This window comes from Lissotriton vulgaris, chromosome 7 (genome assembly GCF_964263255.1).
Source record: "Lissotriton vulgaris chromosome 7, aLisVul1.2, whole genome shotgun sequence".
Classification (NCBI taxonomy): Eukaryota; Metazoa; Chordata; class Amphibia; order Caudata; family Salamandridae; genus Lissotriton; species Lissotriton vulgaris.
This window is the reverse complement of record NC_141695.1, coordinates 1,254,753,458-1,254,776,737: the sequence shown is the minus strand read 5'-3', so window position 1 is coordinate 1,254,776,737 and position 23,280 is coordinate 1,254,753,458. Positions and strand designations below refer to the sequence as shown.

Sequence of the window (23,280 nt, the reverse complement as noted above, 5' to 3'; positions counted from 1 at the left end):
AGACTCCTCAATTCCCAGGTTATCTTCATTATCCTCTAACTCACATAATAGCATGTTTTAGTAAAGCTCTCTCTGCTGCAGGTTTGTATGTGGGAAATATGCACATAGTGATCTGAACCATGAATGCATGTTTAAAATGCATTCCTTTTCCACCCAAGTCGTTACCATGATTTGCCTTCGGGAAAGCACTGGACTTTGGAATAGTATTTACTATTCCAACTCCAGTCTGTGCAACTGTAGGGAAAGAGTTGGACTTAAAGTCCAACATGAGTCCAACAACGCTTTCCTTCAGGGAAGTGGTTGTATTGGCTTGCTTGATAAAGGAATGTATTGAAAAGACACATTAGGGCACGTACAGCAATTACGAGTCTTGCAGGGCAATGTGTTGGGATCTTAAAAACATCTTGTCTTCCTGCCAGAAGCTGTCAGAAAGACAGTGGTCCAGTCTTTAATCATGTTGAGACTGTATTACTGCATTGTTCTGTATCTCGGAGTGTCACAGACATGATGAAGAAGACGACAGTGGGTGCAGAATATGGCAGCTTGGCTGCTATTTCATCTGCCTAGACACTCACCATCAGCCCCAGCTCTTCCAATTCTGCTCTGGCGTCCGTTAAGGCATTGGGTATATTTCAAAGCCATGTGCTATTGTCATAAGATTCTCAATCATAAAGGCCCTAAATATCTTCACCTCTGATCACACCTTATCTTCCTAAAAGAAATCTGAGATCAGCTGATGCCTCTCTTGCATCTATCGCCAGAATCAAAAGTGCTCGCATTGGAGGCCATTCCTTCAACTACTTGGCAGGCAAGATGTGGAACTCCCTACCACTTTGGCTTAGGCAAGAAAAATCTGAAATACGATATCGCAAGAATTTAAAAACATGTTTTTTTCATGCTAACTTAGATTAGGGGAATTCATATTCTTACTTTGTATAATAGGACTGATACCCCAGTGCTGGGACACGCAGCTGACGCAGCTATGCGCTTTTTAAATCTCATTATTATTATTATTAGTGGTTTGGACCAAGTTGTTAAGGCACAGCGTGATTTGAGACGCAATGTAAAGTCTGTTTCCTCTGCTGCAGGGATAGAGGTTTGCTGTCCCATGCAGTCCTCATTCCCAGCATTTCCGGCATTCATAGAAGATTGTCCAATCAAATCCTACCTCATTTTTTTTAATGAGACAGGAGGTTTTCCAAATTATTCTAAATAGCCACTTTGAAACGAGATTGAATGGCACATCAGTCTCATTGCAAAACATAGCTACTCAATCTGCATCTCCTATTTGCTACTTGCCCGATGATACATCAAGCACCAATATTTCATATCAACAGGGTTGTTCATTCCCAGCCATAGCTTTGCATACTCTGGCACATTTATAAAGATAGTTCTGTTTTGTGAATGTTATGAGGATAACAGCAGATAATGAGATAATTTACAAAGCAGTTCATTCGCAAGGTTTTTGGAGAATAAATGTTGCACTCATTCTCTGCAAATAATTGCTCGGATATAGAATCACGGATTGTAGCATTGAACAGGGTTGGTGCCACATCAATGTAATACCAGCAATCTGTCTTGGACCCCATCAGCAAGGAATGGTATCAGGAAGGGGATAATTCAAATGTAGCCCCATCTCCAGAAGACCCACCAGAAACCCCCCCACCATGACTGTTTATCTGTGGGAATGCAGCCTTATTAAATGCTAATGATACTAATAACACATTTGCTGCTCTTTCTTGCAGGGATTTTGGAAAGAGATTTTGAGCTACATGCTGGAAGATGACTATACTTCATCTGTGCCAGCACTGTGCCAGATGCTACTTGTTGTAGATAAGAAAGCAAGCATCAACTTTCATGAATGTGGTGAGTCTTTTTTTTTTGTATTCCTCATATACCAGATTGGGTATTCTAGTTAGGGCATGTCCTCCTCCCTACATTGCGATACACGAAACTTTGAGGATTATATCCTTAGTAGGGAGGGAGGGTGAAGACCCCGCTCTAGACTTGGCTGTTTGCTATGTCCGCTCCATACCATTTCGACCTTGAAGACCCTTTCTTCGGCAGGAGAACAAGCACCAACAGTACCCAGGTGAAATCATAGGAACACTGTCATCGATTCCGACAAGCCACAAGGGCCCCCCAGATCTTATCTTGACTAGAACTATCACAAGCCATATCGGACTCACTCACATAAATAATATATTTCAGGCATTCCGTGAATGTAGGGGCATTCTCTGACTTCCAGGCCTTACAAATTTCACGCCTTGATAGAATAATTATATAAAAGATGAATTTAGTCATCAAATCCTGAAGCTGGTATTCTGCCCCTAACCCAAAAAAAATGTGGTGAGTCTTAAGAATCCTACTCATTGACACAGTGGGATCTACCATTGAAGGTGGTTAATGCTTCCTCCTCCACTCCCCAGATCCCCTCTTACTTTGTCATGATCAGGCATGAGTTGAAGAACCAGTCCATTAGCTCAGGATGTTATGGTTGAGTTACTATAGAATGTGGGTGTCAATATTTCAAATAACATTTATTGTTCTCCTTTTAGAGATATATGTATCTGTGCTGATGTTGCTGCTCGCTGTGAGCCTTATTCACAAGGAATTAACTAATTGCTGTGCCTCAAGCCATTTGGCTGTGCCACGCTGCGTTAATTCCGAAGCACCGGGATGCTTCATATATACAATGATATAATGGATCCCTTTGCTCTCCCAGTGCTGGTGCATAATTAGCTGCAATGCACCTATGAAGGCACGCTTATACCATGGTGCAAGGGTGGCTTGTGCAACTACCTAGGACGATATTGGGGTACATTGGGTCTATACTTTTAGTAGTTTGCCAGACATAAAGTTAAGTTCCTGTTTGTTTCAGCTCTTAGTCTGGTTAATGATCCTACCCCCTAAATGCAATGTACTAAGTTTGCCACACACCATGAGGCTACACAGGGCTCTAATTCTCCTCTTCAAACCTTGGAGTATTCTTGCTCTCCATGATGTTACTTCTGTCTTGTATGTTGATCATGCCTCGCTGGGTATGGTACCTATTTATGTGTTGTTACTTTTGCCGACCGCAACAGGGATGTATTTTATTTCTCCATGGAGTTACCTTTAGTTATGATATTTGTCTCTGCAATGTTTCTGGTTCAACATTTTGGACTTCAGCTCCAGGCTAAAATGCTAGTTATTGGCCCTCACTTGTAAGCAGGGATGCATGCTCAATGATGGTAAGTGAAAATAAATATTTTGACTGACTCCAAGGTTACGAAGGAGATTTGTATCTGGTGGTGAATACCTGTAATTGCTATAATTCCAGGGTTCCAATTAGCTCTCCCCGCTCAACTTTCCAGTGGATGTGTTGATAAAGTGCAAGTGACCTGGGCAGATGGTATCATAGTCTATTTATTTGTTAATCATGTTAGGAGTCCTGAGCAGAATCGAACAGGCAAAATATGTGCTTGTTCTTGCTTGCCCCAGGTCGTTAACCTTATTAGAAAATAGATATGCAAGAACATGTTCTGGAGTCCTCTTTTCTTCTGGAGTATCCACTGACAGAAAATGGCTCCCATTTTTCCATGGTCCTTCAGGATGTAAAGCACGTCCATGGCTCCTGACGCATCCTCTCTTATCCCACTGGAGTCTTCTATCCCTCAATGAAAGCTGTAGCAGGAACCTGTGCATGGCAGCTTAGGTAGCTCCTCCTCCAGCTTTCATTCCTTGACAGCAACCACTAAGGGAGGGAGGAAGAGAATTGCAGCATAGGCTGTCAAGGTACTGTACACCCCTGGGCGCTCCTTAGTGGTAGGGGTGCCTTTGCCAGTATTTGCAGGAATTTTAAAGCATCCTCATGACCGCTAGAGGCTCATTGAAATGCCACCCATCACCCATCATCTTCTTCACAGGTACTACTGGGTGTCTTAAGTGTGTGTGTCAGCCATATGTCTTCCTTTGGCAAGTATTGCTCAGTAATGTATGGATTGAGTATGACATGTATTTGTTCTTTTGTACCTAAACAGCTAAAGAAATTCCAATACACAGACTATTCATAAGATTGCTGGTGAGTATCACATTTCACCCCCATCATATTCCACCAGATCCCTCTTCCCAAGTTGTTTGCTGCCATTTCTATGCAACCTGCTAAGTAGAGATCTTGAATTCAACTCAGCTTTTATTTTTTTGAATTTGATGGTTTTATTTCCAGTCAATTGGTTATCAGTATGACATGCTACTTACATTGTACAGAAACAGCCAAAATGTGGTTGGTACTAAGTACTGCGTAGAGAACAAGGTAGCATTTCCAGAAGTTTTCAAGGCTAGAGAATAGGAGCTCATGAAAGAATCACTTTCTGAATTCTTTGTTGTGGGTTTTCAGGTAATTTCTTCATATCCTCGCTGGGATGTCGAAAGGGGAACTTCAGTCTTGGCTCTTCTCGAGCGCCTGATTCCTGCAAATTACCCATTTCTAGCAAAACTCCTCAGAATGAAGATCCCCCCGCTGATAACATATTTAGAAGGTGAGACCCCAAAGCATGAACCAGTGAGCACACAATTTAAACAAGTATTAATGGCATTTCAAACAACCATTGACCAATGACAAAGCCATTAAGTCTGGTGTTGGCTGCTAGCTTTTAGGCATTGACCACTCCTGTTTTTTTCACTGTTTTTATGAACTTGTATTGTGGGAGGAGATGCCAGGTACATACCAAGATAAAAAATACTGTTTATGGTCTCAAAAGGTCACATTCTTATTGTTGTCCCTGGAACTAAATGAAAATAATTTGTGTGTGGATGTGCTCCTTGTGAAAAAGCAGAACACCATTGTTCATAGTGAAGTTAGCCAACTGCAGAATTGGCCCATGATGTATGCTGTGGAGGACAGAAGAGAATGTGAATGATAGGACACGTTAGACCAGCAGATGAGGAGGTCTGACTGAAGGCTTGTATAAGTAAGCAAAAAAAGAAATAGTCACAGTCTTTCGTTGTAGCTGGCCAATGCCATACTCCAAACCGAATGAGGAAATAACAGAAACAGAGTCAGGTATCTTCTTGCAAGTTCTGGGTTACTTCCGCATATAACAGAAAGGCCGTTGACACATTGGTTTGCCGACAAAATCAGTTTCATACAAAGCTTCTGCCATGAAGAGCTTCATCTGTCAGACGCAGCCTTGATCACATAAGAATGCGGCATCTTGATTCAGTGTTTTAAAGTACATATGTGCCCAAAAATTCCACAAACATAGAAAAAAATATTTCTTCAGTGTATCCAAGGTCAGAAATATTGTAGAGCACTACCTGTTTTTTGCACCTTTTCTTTTATTTCAATTGTGATTTATTGTAACAACTCAGTAGCACCAACTCTTCTAATGACTAAACTTGAAACAAAGACCCCTGGTGGCCTCAATACAGAAGAGATTTTGCACACGCATTTATAAACACCAAACGCTCTCTCTGCGTTTGTATTAGAAGTAGGTATTAGTCAGGGTACATGGTAGGTTAGCTTAGTCTACTCGGGCATAACATTGTTTGTGTGATGACTAAGGATGAACAGGGTATTTCACAGCAATTAATATGAAAGAAAATGTTAGAACTCTGGTACAACCCTATGTTGCAGTTAAAAGTAATGTTTTAAATGTTGCCTAATTGAATCCTACTATGTGAGAAGTTCACATGGAGGAACATTTAGAAAAGTTGGTGATATGTTGTTAATAAATTGATTGATACATATTTCTGTAAGGTTAGACACCCTTGTTTTCTGAAAAACAAGATTTATATTTCAGCCTGTGTAGCAGATATCATGCAGAAGTGTTTTATTGTGTTTTAAGGTAGAATTAATTGCAAATTATAATGTCACTTATGTGAATTAGTCGGGTAGTTCCTACAAATCTGTAAAGGATCTCCACGTTTTAGACAACATAAACTAAGGGATTGGTGTCCAGACTGATTCCAGACACCCCAAAGGATATGTTAGTATGTAGACCAGCTAGCTCACAGTGTCACTATAAGCCCCACAACCTTACCAAGGAGAGAATAGTTTCTGGCAACTATCGAACATGAGACCCCTGACCCCTCAGGGATCATGGAAACAGTACAATACTTTTTGCTTGGTCACTTGTGCTCATTTTATCTCAGAGAGATACACAGACTAAATGGTGGGGGCGTTTTCAATAAGTATTTATTGAACCAGAGTCACTCTAGCATAAAATAGATGTGCTGCAACGACCACGAGACAGAAACAGATATAGACAATTACAAGCCCCAATAGAGTAAATAAAAAGTAGAATTCTACCATGGTACTAAAATAGTGAATATATGCAGACATATAAATACATGAAGTTAATAGTGAGTACTCCTATGATGCAAACCCTAACTAGATGTACCTAAGTGTACCTAGCATGTTTGTTGGTGTATAGCCAAGAACCTCCTAGGAAAGAGCAAACCCCAATACCTGATGTGAGAAAGCAAAGGGCCCTATCTTGATCTCGAGTGGACAACCCACAAGTAATGTCAGACGACTGCTAACTGGAGTGTCTGCATGCAGGGACTTCAGCGTCTCGTGTCAGCATGTCAGCATAGAATCTTTTTCTCCTCCGGCTTGCCCAGCAAAGATGTGGTACTTATATACCTGAAAGGTACCATCAGGGGTTCTACCTAGATGTGCCATGGTACTGTGGGCATGTCAGCCAAGGATGACGATAGTGGTGACCCTTATACAGAGTTATTATGCAGAAGATTGTAATCCTGCTGTGATACTAAGAATCCTCATGCATAATAAATTAGGCTAGTTTTTTGAGAATACTAAACAACATTTATGCAGCACCTAACTAGGTAAAAGGTCAGGGCCAGAACTGTTATGTAGAGCAAGGTAGGACAAATGTAGGTAAAAGCTTGTGAAACTACCTAGGACTATATTGGGGTACATTGGGTATTATAGCAAATTAAGAAGTGTTACAAAATATTTTGGTCTTTGATATAATAAAGGAGTATTTTTCTATGTGTATTTAATTTTAGAGCACATATGCACTTTTTTACTCTGAACCACAACAGCGATCCCCTATGTGATCAAGGCTTCATCTGACAGCTGAAATACTTATTGGCAGTAGCTCTGTAATAAACTGATTTTCTACAAACAAGTAGTGTGGTGACCTTTCTGTTATATAAGAAAGGAAACTAGAATATATAAACCTAAAATTACAACCAGATATAAGGAGCTAAGAGTGACATCAAGGGCACATGAACAACTAATGACCTTAAACTCAATTCCCAGGACAGGCTGAGCCAACAAACACATTTTGCCCACTTTGAATTGTGTGAATCTACTTCTGCTAGTGCTTGGTATGTAAGCACATTGCCTTTGAAATGTTGCTTGCTATTCACTTTTACTTACATATATTTCTTTTTTACCAACTCCTATTTCAGCTTCCACAGAAAGAACCTTTGACTTGGCAAAGTGGAAATGCACGCTTGTTTCAGTAAGGCTGAATTGCTAATGAATGTCACACATGACGCTTGTCTCTTTGTTTTCCATAGCCACTCATTCAGGGTGAATATATGCAGATATTAAATCCACCCCATCATAGTGCTGTTCTGCTATGAGGTTGCAATATTCTCACCATATCCCTATTATTTCTATGGATTATGATCGTTACTATGACGTTGATTATGATTGGGCACAGAGGGGGAGCAGCTGTACTCGGTACATAACTTTTCCCTAATATGCAATATTTACCAGAAGCATTAAAAACCTTATTGGCCCAAGTTGACACTCATAAAACTGGAAATTGCATGCTTACGACACCTAGTCCTATATGTATCAGAGTTTATCTGCATGCTTTACCCAGGTAAATTACAGGTTCTACAGTGATCATTGCATTACTCATAAATCTGACTGTTGTTGCACAGGGCTACAAATGTAGCCCCTTACTGGTAATTTTTTCCCCCGACTCTTTTTTATCCCCCAGGATAGTCACACTAGCACAACGTTCTTCTTTCCCTGGATTATCACACTATCACTCTTCCCACTGCATTCCACATTATCAGTAAGTTCATATTCTGCAATCGGATTGGCACATGATCCATGCTCCCTATCTTCATTTGAATTGTCACTCTGTTACTGTATGTTTTGCCAGGCCATCACACTCCACTGCGCGTCTATTGTGCTCCTGAGATGCAATTTTATGTTCCTTGTGTTCAGTCTTCACCCTTGTTAACACGAAATTTACATTCTGCCCCCATGCTGGAGACCCAAAATGTATTTGCATTCTGCTTCTAAGTATGTGGTATTGTTGCATAGTCCCAATGTGTTTTATGTCTGGATGGCTGCACTGTTGCTCTTTTCACAATAATTTGTGGGTAGCATGGTTTTGTTGCATGTGTTTCTGTGTAAATCACAGCCACTGTCAAGGCCTCCTGTTTCTTCTGAGCACTGATATCACACCACACTATTTAAGCATTGCTGTATGTGTTCTCTGGCTCTTCTGTCCAAATATAATTTCGTCATTACAGAGGTTGTTAGCTGAAGTTTGTTTACCCTTATCTTCTCAAAATCACTGCCGCCGTCAGCCGTGGATACTGCATTTACGTTTCTATTACTGCATTAAAGTCTCTCACTGTTTTCCTTGTAGTTCCTGGGGACTATCCTAAAACAAGCCCCATACAGAGAATGGCATGTCTCTTTTATGGAAGAACTCACCGAACAGATTGACAGTTTTGCCCATCATGTGAATGAAGAGGTTAGTGCTCTCAAGGGTCAGTATTGAACCATTGGGGAAGCCAATTTAACACAAAGTTTGAGAAGGGTAGAACTGTGTATTCCATTAGTAAAGGTAATTTTTATAATATGGTTACACAGCATTGGGCTTAGCCTGTTGGGAAAATCAGGTATGGTTCTCCCACTCCCTGGAAGGACTGACCTACTAAGAAGCAGATGGAGATGAACTCCCTGAGGTAATCCTCTCCACTTGAATCAATAAAAGCCACAACATTTCAGGGCTATACTCATTTCCCTAATTGATCTCCTTTAGCCAATAGGTAGTCTTCATGTTAGAGCCAAACCCCATTCAGGGGATGTGAGGCCATATTCATGCAAAAAGCAGTGGAGGTATTGTTCCTATCAAAAAGCAAAAAAGAAAGGAAGGTGGGCAAAGAAGGGGGAATCTTAAGGATTATTTCTTGGTGCCCTCACACATCACTGAGGATGTAATGCTTCATAGTGGGCTTGCTTCTCATAGGTCCAGCTCTATAATGCTCTACGGGCCCCAAGAAGAGTCACTTTAGGGGAGATCTTTGTTTTTTTGCTGTCTGATGAGAAGTGCTTGTGGAAGGACATTTTGAATGTGAGGGGTGATGTAAATGTGTACAGTGAAGTAAAGGGAGACTAAAACTATCTAAGAGATACCGAACTGAACTGTAATGTGATGGTTCCCTTGGTAGGATTAAAAAAATATAATTTGGTTGGGGCTAATACAGGGGCGTGATGTATCCAAGTAGACTAAATCTGTGAGTTTGGTCAGGTTTCGATGGCCTAAAAAGGTTCCACAATGATTCGTCAGGCCCAAAAATATGGGGGATAGTCCGACCCCACACCTAAGACATGATATGCTGCTAAGGTATTCCTTTAGAAGAAAATACCTGGTTCAAAATGTTTAGAATTAATCATCTAACCTAGAAAATAAATGAAAAAATAAAGAAAACACTCAGTAAACAAATGTTTTGTATGTTTGGTTCAATGTGTCACCAGAATCGATTTTCCAACTCACTGTATCATAGTGTCTCTAAAGGTAGACATGTTCATGCTATTTTTGGCGCTGACCAGTCACCACAACGTGAAAGAAGTGAAAAACACACAAGTACATATAATATAACAGAATAAGCAAGTGAACATACATGGAACAGACAAAATAAACCAATCTGTGTTCGTGTTACTTAGCGTATCATAAGTGATTGGTTGTCCTCCATTGTGAGTGACGGGTCTTACCCTTTGGATCAATTAATTATGCCCTATAGGTTAAAAGCAGAGGGTTGTACTCAGCTGCTGACAGTGGAAAGAGCTATGATGGCCAGTAAAAAGAAACAGTAAATCAAGGGGACCCAAATGACTCTGTGTTAAAAGAAAAAGAAAATGTTTTCAAGAGAAGCAACTATACTCACATGGTTTCTGCAAGGAGAGCACAAGAGACCTACCCTCCTCTGCTCACCTGGCTCGAGACTGAGCAGGGGAAGACCAGTCATTGAAGGTATGGGCAATTGGAGCGATTGTCCTCAGGTGTGGCGTGGGCAGCAGCTGGAAGGAGTGATGACCTAGTGGACAATGAGGAGAGGAGAGGGGGGAGGGGCGAGCTTGAGCCAAACGGAGTGAGCTGCTCACGTGCTGATGTAACAGAGGCATCATGCCTCAGTGGCGCCTATCTCAGAGTGTGCAGTGGTTAAAAGCTGGGCATCCCAAAGTCATCCATGGCTTTTGTAAGGTGGTGTCTAAGTAGTAAACTAAGACAGTTGAATGTTTTGTTAATCAAGGGTAATGGTAAGAGAAAAGTATAGTAAACCTAAGTACTCTTGAATATACAGTGATGGAGAACAAATCAGGTCACATAACTACTAGCGATCCCTCATGGTGGAATCTAGGCATATTGGCATCTGTGTTCATGTTGGAAATCTAGGCCACCTCATGTAATAAGTAACACAAGGCGGCCAAGTGGTCTATTCCCAATGGATTAGGATGCTTGGTGAGCACTATTGGGAAATGTAAAATGAGGAGAAGAGGAAAGAGAAGAGGTAGGCTGGAGCCAATAGGAGCAAGCCCCTCATGTGCTTGTGTAGCAAAAGTATCATCCCTCCGAGGTGGACATCTTGGAGTGTGTAGCGGTCAAATGCAGGCCGACCAAAGTTGTCAATGGTATTAGTAAGGCGGCTTCTGATGGATGCATCTGCCAGTGGATTCCTCACCTTGTGAATATCCCCCTGCGTCAGCAACGTTCAGAAAATTCTTTGTAGCTCGCCGGCGTAGACGACGTCACAGGAACGCACGACATCGTGCGCGGTTCCGCTGACGTCACTTACTCCATAATAGGCCTACGCCGGCGTGATGACATCAGTTCCCTTTTTTCTACGTCGTCGACGCTAACGGTTTCGTGGAACCTCTGTAGCTGTTAGTAACTTTGTTACTGTTTTTCTCTGTTTGGTGTCTTCTTGCTTCTTTGTTTCTCGCTGAAGATGTCATCTATGAAGACCGGGTTCAAGCCATGTGGGGAGTGCGGCAAGATGATGTCGATTACGGACCCGCACGAGGATTGTATTTGGTGCCTGAGTTCGGACCACGATGTCAAAGGCTGTTCTTCGTGTAAGAAGATGAACCCGAAGGCTCTTCGAGAGAGGGAAGCGAAACTTCTGGTGGCGAAGTTCAACGGTAGAAAGGAGAAGAAGACTTTGAGATCGCGTTCGAGTAGGGCGAGGTCGAAGTCGAAGTCAAGGTCGAGGTCCCGCAAGGCGTCGCCTTCGAGGTCGTCATCTGGTCATGCTTCAAGGTCAAAGAAGAAGAAGCATAAGAAGCAAAGGTTTGGATCTCGACATCACTCCGGTAAGGACTCGGAGTCGAGACCAAAGTCGCCTAAGAGGAGGCATAAAAAAGATGAGGTGTCTCCTTCACCTGGTGTTCCAGAAGGTGAGGCTTCGCTCTTGGAGTTGCCAATGCGTTCTCCGGCTCCGGTATCGGATCCCTCTCTGGCGCCATCCCCGGCTCGAGAGGAAAAAGAGGCTCCATTACCTGAGGGCTCGATGACTCCAGTCCATCCGCCTGTGGAAGAGGAGGCAAATCTGGAACCTCCAAGAGAGCATCCTGTGGGTCCTTACCCGCCCTTCCCAGCTACAGGTCAAGACTCTACTTTGTTTTTAAATGCAATGTATGGAGTCTACTCGAGAGCTATGTACCCCTCTGGTGCACCTTCGGGTCCCATGGGTCCATTGGCATATAATTTAGTAGTTTCCCACTCCTATGCTCCAGCTCCTTTCATGCCATTTATGCCGGCGCCGGCTCCGCCTTGGCATTTCTTGGTGCCTCCGAGGTAGTCGACGCCGATTCCATCGTCGCCGGCTCCGACTCGACCTCGTGAGCAGCGGCCTGGGCTTCCGGATCTGATCTCGATGCCGGCACCGGCTCCGTCGGAGTCGGTCACGGATCCGACGGCGCGACTCTTGAAGGAGAGATCGAGGCGAGAAGCTCAGTGTCCTATAGAGGAGCAAAGATTTAGAAAAGTCTGAGGCTGAGGTGGAAGAAGGTGAGCTTCAGGAGGACTATTTTGATGATTTGAGGGATGCTAGTGGTTTGGAGCTTTCCCCTGAATGGGAGCTTTCCTCTGTATCTGATGCCCCTTCAAAGGACGTTGCACCATACCATGTGGTCATCAAAAAAGCTGCGGATCTTTTAAATTTGACTTTGCCTACAGCTGAATACAAATCTAATCTTTTGACTGGGGTCCTCCATTCCCCATCTTCAGTTGTGGAAACATTGCTTCCTTTTAATGAGGCTTTGACTGAGCCTATATTGGAGGTTTGGAACAGGCCTCTTACAGCTCCTGCAGTGGTTAAGGGTGTTGCGAGGAGGTATAGGGTAGCACCTGGTGATCCTGAGTTTCTATCCTCGCATCCTTTGCCTGAAAGTCTGGTTATACAGGCAGCCTGTTCGAAGAAGACTGTTGGTGCTTTCCCTCAAGTGCCTGGGGATAAGGAGTCCAAGAAACAGGATCAGACTGCGAAGATTTTCTCTTCGGCAAGTATGGCTCTAAAATCGACCAATGCCACATGTCTCTTGGGGAGATATATACATGCCCTGATGGACTCTGTACGGGAGTTTGCTCTTAAAATTCCTGAGGACAGCAGGAAGGATTTTAATGAGGTGTTGGCCGATACACAGGCGGCTGCATGTCAAGTGATTCAAAGTGGTCTTGACACTGCTGATTCAGTTGCTCGCATTATGGGAACTTCTGTTGCCTCTAGAAGGGCTGCTTGGCTGAAGTCATCTGACTTTTCTGCAGACGTTCAGGCAGCCTTGTTGGATTTGCCATTTGATGGTGCTGGACTATTTGGCAAAAAATCTGATGCAGCTTTGGAAAGATTTTATGACATTAGGGCTAAAGCCAGATCTTTGGGGCTGCAGTCCAGAGGCTCTGCGACTAAGAGGTATAGATGTTTTGGACGTTTGTCCTTTCGTCCCTACCGTCAAACTTAACAGCTTCAGCAACCGCAAAATCCACAATATAAATCCTACAGGGGCAAACAGAGAGCTCGTCCTCAAGGATGTCAAGCCTCCTCCTCCTCTTCCTCCTCCTCTTCCCAACCCCCTTTACCATCAGCAAAGCAGCCCTAGATCCGCCATTCCGGATCATGCGGGTCCTGTATGGGGTCGGCTTACCCATTTTCTACGGGATTGGGAATCGTTACATCAGATCCTTGGGTTCTCAATCTTGTAGAGAATAGGTATGCTCTTCCCTTTCGGGAATTTCCACCAGATTACCCTCCTTGCCAAGGATTTTGCTCAGAGGACCACCTACTTCTCCTGCAGAAGGAAGTAAATGCCATTTGTAAAGTGCACAGCTACCTCCAACGGAGGTGTCCCAACGATGTCCGTATACCGCTTAGGAACCCTTCCTGGTTTTTCCCTGTGGAATGTCCACTCCTGGGCACCCCCAAGGCAAAGCCAGGCATCTCAGCGCTCTTGGGGCCGTTGTGGAGATTAAGCAAGCTGTTGCCCAGAGTTGCAGAGTGGCACCCATGATTAGAATAGGCACTGAGGCGAGAATTATCAGGTCCAAGGAAATTGAGCCCAAGACCCGCCGAGGCGGGTATTGAACCCTGGTCCCGGACCAGACCTCTGCATCAGGGTCTGCCGCTCTAACCATTTGAGACACACTTCTCCTGCCACTGTTACGAAAGGGTGCAATAGAGGTGGTTCCGGAGGAGGAAAGGGGCCAGGGATGCTACTCCCGGTATTTCCTGATTCTCAAGAAGGGTGGAGACTTCGTCCAATCTTGGATCTTAGGATCTTGAACCTTTACCTGAAACAGGAGAAGTTCAAGATGCTCACCCTTGCTCAGATTCTTCAGGCGCTGCTGGAAGAGGACTGAATGGGGTCGATCGACTTGCAGGATGCTTATTTCCATATTCCTATCCTGAAGTAGCACAGAAAGTATCTCCATTTCACGATGGGAACGCAACATTACCAGTTTGCGGTCCTTCCGTTTGGTCTTACTACTGCACCTCAAGTTTTCACCAAGGTAATGGCTGTGGTGGCAGCACATCTCAGAATGTCGGGGATACCTGTATTCCCGTATCTGGACGATTGTTTGATCAAAGCAGAATCTCCAGAGACAGTGCTCCATCATCTGCAAGTCACAACTCAGTTGTTGTACAGGTTGGGTTTTTCAATAAATGTACCCAAATCTCACCTGGTGCCCTCCCAGCGAAACCTGTTCTTAGGTGCGGTACTTGACACAACTGTATGTCGATTATTCCCTCCACCTCAAAGGATTCTCGACATACAGGGAATGATTCCTTTATTTCACAATGGAGCGGTCGTTCCAGTCCTGAAGGTCCTTCGCCTGCTCGGTCTGATGGCTTCCTGCATTCTGTTGGTCTACCATGCACGCTGGCACATGAGGGCACTCCAGTGGTGTCTCTGCAGGCAGTGGTATCAACACAACGGAGATCTCAGGGAGTCTGTGAGGATCTCCAGAGAAGCTGCAGCGGATGTATCTTGGTGGAGCGTGGAAGGCAATCTGTCTCAAGGAAAGCCTTTCCATCTACCTCCATCGGTTGCCACGGTGATAACGGATGCATCCACTCTAGGGTAGGGTGCTCATCTGGGGGATCTGGAGATCAAGGGGCTTTGGTCTCCAGAGGAAAGGTTGCTTCACATCAACCTTCTAGAGTTGCGGGCGATACGTCTAGCACTCAAGGCCTTTCTCCCTTCCCTTCACGGGCGGTTGGTTCAAGTCCTGACGGACAACACCACCGCGATGTAGTATGTCAAAAAACAGGGAGGAGTGGGGTCGCAGTGTCTCTGCAGAGAGGCTCTGCGTCTCTGGGTTCAGGACCATCAGATTTGCCTGATGGCAAATTATCTGCCTGGAGTTCTGAACGCGCGTGCAGACAGTCTTAGTCTGCAGTTCTCGGCCGACCACGAGTGGAGGCTTCATCCAGAGGTAGCTTGTCACGTCTTTCGGACGTGGGGAACTCCTCAGGTGGACCTGTTCACCACTCACAAGAATGCTCACTGCCTGTCATTCTGCAGTCTCCACTATCCGATGCAGGGAGCTTTGGGGGATGCAAACCAGTTGAGTTGGGGCTCACAACTCCTTTACGAGATTGTCCGAGAAGGGTGTGGTACACAGATCTTCTCCACATCTCCTCGTGCCCGCCGCTCCATCTCCCTCTCAAGGCAGACCTCCTCTCTCAGATGGAGGGGCAGGTTCTACACCCCCACCTCCAGACCTTACACCTTCATGCCTGGAGATTGAACGGGGCAACCTGAATTCCTTTTCTCTCCCACATGATGTGGTGGATGTCATTCTATCGGCCAGACGTGACTCCACCAAGTCTATCTATTCTTATAGGTGGTCTCGGTTTGTTTCCTGGTGTGGGGAGAAATCCATCCATCCTTTGATGGCTCGTTTATCAGATATACTTCAATTTGCTCTTTCTTTAGCGCATCAAGGGTTTTCTGTTGCTACAGTCAAAGGTTATCTTTTGGCTTTGTCGGCATTTCTCTGCCTGCCGGATCAGCCGTCCTTATTTAATTCTCCTGTCGTTTTAAGATTTCTAAAGGGCCTGATGAATAAATTTCCTCCTACTCCCTTTATCGTACCTCAATGGGACTTGAATCTGGTGCTTACTTTTCTGATGGGTTCTCCTTTCGAACCTTTGCACAAGTGTCCCTTGAGACTTTTGTATTTTAAGACGGTCTTCCTGGTTGCTATTACCTCGGCAAGGAGGGTAAGTGAGCTTCAAGCTCTTAGTTCGAAGCCCCCATTCTTGACCATTCATGCTGAACGAATGGTTCTCAGGACCAGGGCTGCTTTTCTGCCTAAAGTGGTAACTCCCTTCCATCTAGGACAGTCTATTACCCTTCCTACCTTCTATCCTCCCCCTCACCCTTCCAAAGAGGAGGAACGGCTTCACCGTCTGGACCCTAAGAGGGCGGTGAGCTTTTATCTTGATAAGACAAAGGACTATCGAGTGGCTGACCAGTTGTTTGTTGGATTTGTTGGCTGCAGAAAAGGAAGAGCTGTGCACAAGCGCACACTTTCGAGATGGATTATTCTATGCATCAAGATCTGCTAGGCCCTGGCTGGTAAGGAACCTCTAGAGGCTATAAGAACTCACTCTACTAGAGCAAAGTCATCAACATCTGCTTTGTCTAGGGGTGTTCCTGTAGAGGACATTTGTAGAGAGGCAACTTGGGCCTCCCTCCACACTTTCGCGAAGCATTACGGCTTGAATACCGAAGTGAGGAGGGACGGCCACTTTGCGCGTTCTGTCCTTCAGGACTTTCTGGTATAGAGTGGACACCCTCCTCCGGGAGTGGGAACTGCTGTGGGAATCTATTCACGAGGTGAGGAATCCACTGGCAGATGTATCCATCAGAAGAACAAGTTACTTACCTTCGGTAACACTTTTTCTGGTGGATACATTATCTGCCTGTGGATTCCTCACATGCCCACCCGCCTCCCCGTTGTCCACTCTTCTATACCTGAATTTCTGGTAATGTTTTTTTAATGTATACATATTATCCTCAAAGGAAGTGTGTTCTTGTACATGATTTACTGATTTATATTCACACTATGTGTGTTACCTTGACTAGTTTGTACTGTGTATACTGTGTATATATCTATTGTTGTTGGTCCGTCCGTGTGCCTCCAAGGCACGGAAAAAAGGGCGGAACTGTTGTCATCACGCCGGCATAGGCCTATTATGGAGTTGGTGACGTCAGCTGAGCCGCGCGCGATGTCGTGCGTTTCTGTGACGTTGTCCACGCCGGCGAGCTACAAATAATTTTCCGAATGTTGCTGACCCAGGGGGATATTCACAAGGTGAGGAATCCACAGGCATATACTGTATCCACCAGAAAAAGCGTTACAAAAGGTAAGTAACTTGTTCATCTCAAACAGTAGACTAAGACAGTTAAATGGTTTCTTATTGGAGGGTACCACCTCATTGGTATCAACAGAATCATTTGTGTTACTGTAGAAGAGACCAAAATGCTTATCATAAGCACTGCTTAGTGTGGTCTTCGGGACTCCATAGCCGGGCATTCCATATGTGACATGGTGTCAATGGTGATATGGTATATCAGGTCCCATGTGTGAGAAGGTGGCCTGATATGCAGTGCTCACTATTCTAGTGAACACTATGTATCAGTCCAGCAACCCTTATTGATGATTGGTTGTAAGTCAACCTTATAGACCAGCTATCCTAGTAGCATGGATACGAGCAGTCTAAGGCTAAAGACTCGAGAGGGCGTGTTAAGCCAGCTGTTTACCACACATATACCCCTTGAACACCAAGTGAAAGGACACCACACAAGTGTTATGAAAATAAACAGTTATTTATTAAAGATCACAACAGCCCTGTACTCTTTATGAGGACAGGGTACTAAGCACAAACCAAAACTCTTACAAAAATACTTAAGTTAGCACAGTATATACAAATGCCCGAGGGGCACGGAAAACCATATACTCTGAAAGTGGAATGCGAAATTCCTAGCAGGTAGGTACAGTACTAATAGCTTTTGGAATCGCTAGGACTTGACTAGGGAATCGTTAGATTACTTCTAGGAGGCCTAGGGGACTCGGGTGCAGTGTGTGCACTCTCACGCGAGATGCGGACAAAAGTCTATGGTAGCTAGGAAGTAGAAAGTTAGTGTTCTCGGGCGAACCCGACCTGGTAGGGAGAAAACGAAAGTAGATTCTGACCCTTGGATAGTGAGGCTATGCTGGGGCACCGAAATGCCGAAGTTACCTAGCCCAGGGGCTGCAGCTGCATAGGTCTGAAAAGACGTCGGGAATCCTCGTAGACGGACCAGGAGCCGGAAGAAAAGATGCTGGCCGGTGACCAGTGAAGAAAGTTCAGTTGGATCCAAGCCTGGATCTCGAAGATAGATGACACCTGAAAGCAGAGGGGACCAAGTTCGAGACTACTAGCCAGTAGTCAGTGGGCACCAGGAGGGCACCGGATGGTAGCCACCTCGACAAGGTGAGTGGGTGACGCTGGAGCTCGAAGATCTCACGGACCAGGAGGCGTTGTCAGCGACCAGGATGGAGGATCGAGCTGTCCCACGAAGATAGAAGCTGTCGGCGTCGCTGGACCCAGGATTGGGCAACAAAGCCTTGGCAAATTCAAGCCCACGCGGTGGACTCAAAATGGCATCTGGAGTGGACCAGGAGGGTCCGGGGTGCCTCTCTTCAAGAGGGAAGCAAGGGCCAGTCTGGAGCAACCAGACCAGCAGTCGTGAAGTCGTTGGGCGTCGTTCAGAAGGCCACAAGCCAGCCGGCTAGTAGCCAAACAACGCGGTGCACAGCAAACAGCAGAAGGGCCCCACGCAGATCGTGGAGATGCAGGGAGGCTGACCTTGGGTGCTGGAGCTGCGCAGGGTCGGGGCTTCTCGGACCCCAAAGCACTCACCAGTGGAGGACACGGTGGGCTTGCAGTAAAGATGTCGTGCAGTCTTGGCGATCGTCGGTCCCTCGAGGTCTCGTCGCACTCACGGTTCTCAGCTTGGCTGTAGAGGTGAGTAGAGGTCAGAGGTGCCAGGGAAGCCGGGTCTCGTCGAGCTGGGTCGTCGGATTCGTGATGAAGGACTTGCAGCAGACCGCAGTGTTCTTTAGGATGGTGCCCGCTTGATGCAGGGTGACTACTCCTTAGCCACAAGGGAGAATCTTGAAGAAGAAATCGTGAAGTCCTTTCGAAGAAAGTGGTATCTTGATTCCAAAGATGATCTAATTTGAACAGGGGGCCCGCTCCTATCTTTATACTAAAAAAGGGGGCTGACCCGGTGACTAGGTCCTGCCTATGGGTGGGACTAGGAGGGGGGTGGTTACACCCCTCTCCCCTGCCGGACTTCCCCAGGCCAGGGGCTGGTGTGCCCCTGGAACTGGTTCTGACTGGCCTATGCGTAGTGAGCACCGGGGTGCCACTCAGCAGTCACCTTCCTGAAAAGCCCTGCCTACCCAGGATACACAAAACCATGTCTGGGACGGTGTTAGCACTGCCCCGGACAGGAAACCCTTTGTCCAGGCCTCCCTCGCTGGAAGGACTCCCAGCAGCAGGAGGTCAGACTCGTGTCTGTGGTGGCAGCATCCATTTTGTGGAGCTGAGGCTTCAGTTAACTTTAACCGGGGTTCACAGTTACATACATGTCGTGTCCCTCTAGAAGGGTGGAATGCTAACCCCGTTGCCAGAATTGGCGAGGGGTTAGTATTCCAATTCGTATGACACCTTACTCGACATGTTTTGATAAAGCAATACCAAAGATAGCATTTAACCGCGAGGATTATAATGCACTTAAGAGTATATGGTATGCGATATCATGGAACAGCTATTAGGACTTGGTTCTGCAAGCTGCAGACAGGCTCAGCTCATGCCAGAGCACCATCTCACACGATTCCAAGCACTCTGCCTTCAGGATTGTTAAGGCCTGCCATAGGAGTGACTGATAGGAATCTGTGTGTCCATTTTAGGGTTAGGTATAGGTATACTACACCTACAGCAAAGGGTGATTACACGACTTTGCCCCAGCTGTCATGCAGCCAGTTGTGTCAAATTTAGGAGGCCAGCCAGGGGTGGCATAATACATGCTGCAGCCCCTGGCAGCCCTGGGTACACCTATGCCCTGAGTTACAGGGTCTGATAAGGTGGCCCAGTACCAATTGGAAATGTACCTAGGGTACATGGAATCCATTTTAAAGAGAGAGCAGTAGGCCTGGGGTCCTGATTGGCAGGGTCCCAGGTCGACTATGTCCAAAACCAGCTAAAACACAGGGCAAAAAGTTGGGGGCAACCATAGTCAGGATGTACCTTCCTACACAACCCCCCCCCAAACGAAAGGAGATAAGGCTATCCTTGTCCAGGTAAGCCTCTATTACCTAAGTGGCCATATAAGGAAGGACCAGCTCTGGCTTGGTTTCCCCCTGTGTCATGGTCCACTAGGCAACCCCTCACCCTAAGGGTATCTGAGGGTCTCCACCATAGGGAATCTCTGTCTCTGGTGTGTCTTGGGAAAGAAGCAGGCTGATGCTGGGATGGAGTACTGAAGTGAGGCTCCTCTACCTTTGGGCTCAACTTCCTCCAATCACCATCCATCATGTGTGCCTTTCTTTCTTTAGCTGAGATGCACTGAGCTCTCAGGGTCAGCCTCTGGCTACCTAAAGCTGGAGGCTGAGTCCCTCTGTTTGGCTTACTGGAGGGACAGGTCAGGTCTGGGGTTTTTAGGCCCCATGTTTGGCTGTGCCCAACAGTGTCCAGCTGTGGGAGTTCCCTAACTACTTTTAAGGGGGATCCCTCAGGAGTCTGTTCTATGTTCACTTGGCTAGGTTTACCAGCTTCAGTGATCCTAATCTGCTGATTAAGGGGTTCTTTTGGACAGGGGGCCCTTTGGGGTCCACCACTGGCCTCCCTGTCTTCTTCAGCCCTGGGCTGACTGAGGCAGGGTAGAGAGGGGCAGGTTACCTGCTCCAGACTGGGTCCCACCTGGGAAGGTTCCCCTGCCATCAGGGGCTCTGCCAGGCTAGGCCTGACTACCTCTGGGGCAGTTCCTTCAACAGGGGTAGAGTCAGTTCCCTGAGGAGGCTGGCTCTCACCTAGTGTCTGGGAGGGGGAAGACTCTTCTTCCTCCTCAATGCTCTCTGTCTGAGTGGAGTGATCCATTGTTTCAGGCTTCACAACCTCACTATCGGTTTGAGTAGAGGCTGAGACCATTTCAACCTTGCCAACCTTTTCAGGAGGGCACTCAGTTTGTGTTTGGGCTGTGACTGTCACAGCCCTCCTATCCTGTTCTGGAAAGTCTGTCTGAGCCTGGGCAGTGGCTACCACTGCCCTTCCAACCTTTTCAGGGAGGAATGGTGCTTGGACTGGGGCTGTAGCTATTACTGCCCCACTAACCTGTCTGGATAGGCCTATCATTCTGGAGTGAGTTTCTTGCTCCACCTCAGCCCATGCTGAGAGTTCCAGGTCATTCCCCAGTAAGCAATCTACAGGTAGGTTATCTGTCACTGCCACTCTCATGGGCCCTGTGACATTACCCCAACTGAGCTTGACTACTGCCATGGGATGCCTTCTCTTCACTCCATGAATGTCTGTCACCTGATAAGTAAAACCAGGGGTCAGTTGAGCAGAGGGGACCAGATGGTCACTCACCATGGTGAGGCTGGCCCCTGTGTCTCTGAATGCCTCAACTTTCTGACCATTCACTAAAACTTCTTGTCTATACTTTCCCAAAATGTGGGGTCCAGTAGTGAAGTTGGCAAACCCCATGCCAGTCTCACAGACAAGAGTGTGGTCAGGGAACCTGGCTAGGCCATAGTCCTCCTGATTGCCCAAAGTAATGCCCACCACATTCTTGGGGGCACTCCCACCACCTGGGGGATTACCACTAGTGGTAACAGGAGGTTTAGGAGTATTACCTGGGGACACTTACTGTTTTGTGAAGAGGCCACCGACTGCACAGCGCACTTTCTGCTACGACGTGTGAGGCTCCCTGCTGACGACTCGCCGCACCCGCTTCGCGGGCGCCGCTTCGCAGGGGAGCCCCAGTCTCGGCTGCTGTCTGCGTGCTCAAGTGAGGACCTCGGCGGAAAGGCGGTAAGGGGCGTGAGGCACCAGCGGGGCTGCGAGTGTGCAGGGACTTCATCTCCCAGAAGTCCCTGCGAGACCACGGAAGAGCTTCCGGTCTGCTCTCCCTGCTGGCCCGCCCCCCGCCCATCTAAACTCATCAAAAGTGCACCGGCAATCCCTGTCCAGTGGGACACTTACTGTTTTGTGAAGAGGCCACCGACTGCACAGCGCACTTTCTGCTACGACGTGTGAGGCTCCCTGCTGACGACTCGCCGCACCCGCTTCGCGGGCGCCGCTTCGCAGGGGAGCCCCAGTCTCGGCTGCTGTCTGCGTGCTCAAGTGAGGACCTCGGCGGAAAGGCGGTAAGGGGCGTGAGGCACCAGCGGGGCTGCGAGTGTGCAGGGACTTCATCTCCCAGAAGTCCCTGCGAGACCACGGAAGAGCTTCCGGTCCGCTCTCCCTGCTGGCCCGCCCCCCGCCCATCTAAACTCATCAAAAGTGCACCGGCAATCCCTGTCCAGTGGGACACTTACTGTTTTGTGAAGAGGCCACCGACTGCACAGCGCACTTTCTGCTACGACGTGTGAGGCTCCCTGCTGACGACTCGCCGCACCCGCTTCGCGGGCGCCGCTTCGCAGGGGAGCCCCAGTCTCGGCTGCTGTCTGCGTGCTCAAGTGAGGACCTCGGCGGAAAGGCGGTAAGGGGCGTGAGGCACCAGCGGGGCTGCGAGTGTGCAGGGACTTCATCTCCCAGAAGTCCCTGCGAGACCACGGAAGAGCTTCCGGTCCGCTCTCCCTGCTGGCCCGCCCCCCGCCCAAACCGCCACCTACTTAATAGCGTTTCACTCCCGCAGCGCGGGACGCAGCCCGGGCTAAGACTGGGCAAAGACAGGGCCGTTTGAGGCCGTTCGAGTACGAGAGAGTCCGGTCCGGCCCACCCCCCTAACTGCTCCATCACGGCGATCTTCATACAGGCACTTAGTACGCTCTGATCCTCTCAAATCCACCCATTGGAAAATGAACACACGATCTAACAAACAGAAAAAAGCCAAAAAAAATGGGATAGGAGATAAATTGCTTGGTCCAATGGACGATTTTCTCGCCAAAGCAAATACATTTATCGATCAAAGCATAAGCTTAATAGAGGGAAGAGTTTCAACTGAACTCGCCATTGCACGCCGATCCTCAATGGGACTACTAGCCACTGCAAGAACCCCAGATCCCCAGGCAACGCCAACTCCAACGATTGTGTCTGCCAACAGACTCAGTCTGCCAAACAACGTAGATCTTTCTGCCACCCAACTCTCAGTAGCTTTCTCGGATAGTGACCTCGAAAAAACCCCAGACATCTTCCCCGACCCAACCCCTGAAGAAGTAAGGCAAACAAGAGGGAGGAGGGAGGGAGCTATCAAAAAAAGAAATGCTAGCAAAAAACCAGACCACACCGAAAACATTGAAA

The 23,280-nt window shown here is 46.8% G+C and overlaps 1 protein-coding gene across 1 annotated transcript in view; it reads left to right on the top strand.

Annotated features, from left to right (window-relative positions):
• The window catches only part of LOC147703340 (maestro heat-like repeat-containing protein family member 1), an 85,497-nt gene that overhangs the window by 33,966 nt on the left and 28,251 nt on the right, over positions 1-23,280 (top strand). Inside the window, exons 9-13 of the mRNA XM_086931784.1 lie at positions 1,746-1,866; positions 4,023-4,063; positions 4,379-4,520; positions 7,423-7,475; positions 8,628-8,735. Of these exons, the coding sequence (XP_086787910.1) occupies positions 1,746-1,866; positions 4,023-4,063; positions 4,379-4,520; positions 7,423-7,475; positions 8,628-8,735 (465 nt within the window). The remainder of the gene's footprint in view (positions 1-1,745; positions 1,867-4,022; positions 4,064-4,378; positions 4,521-7,422; positions 7,476-8,627; positions 8,736-23,280) is intronic.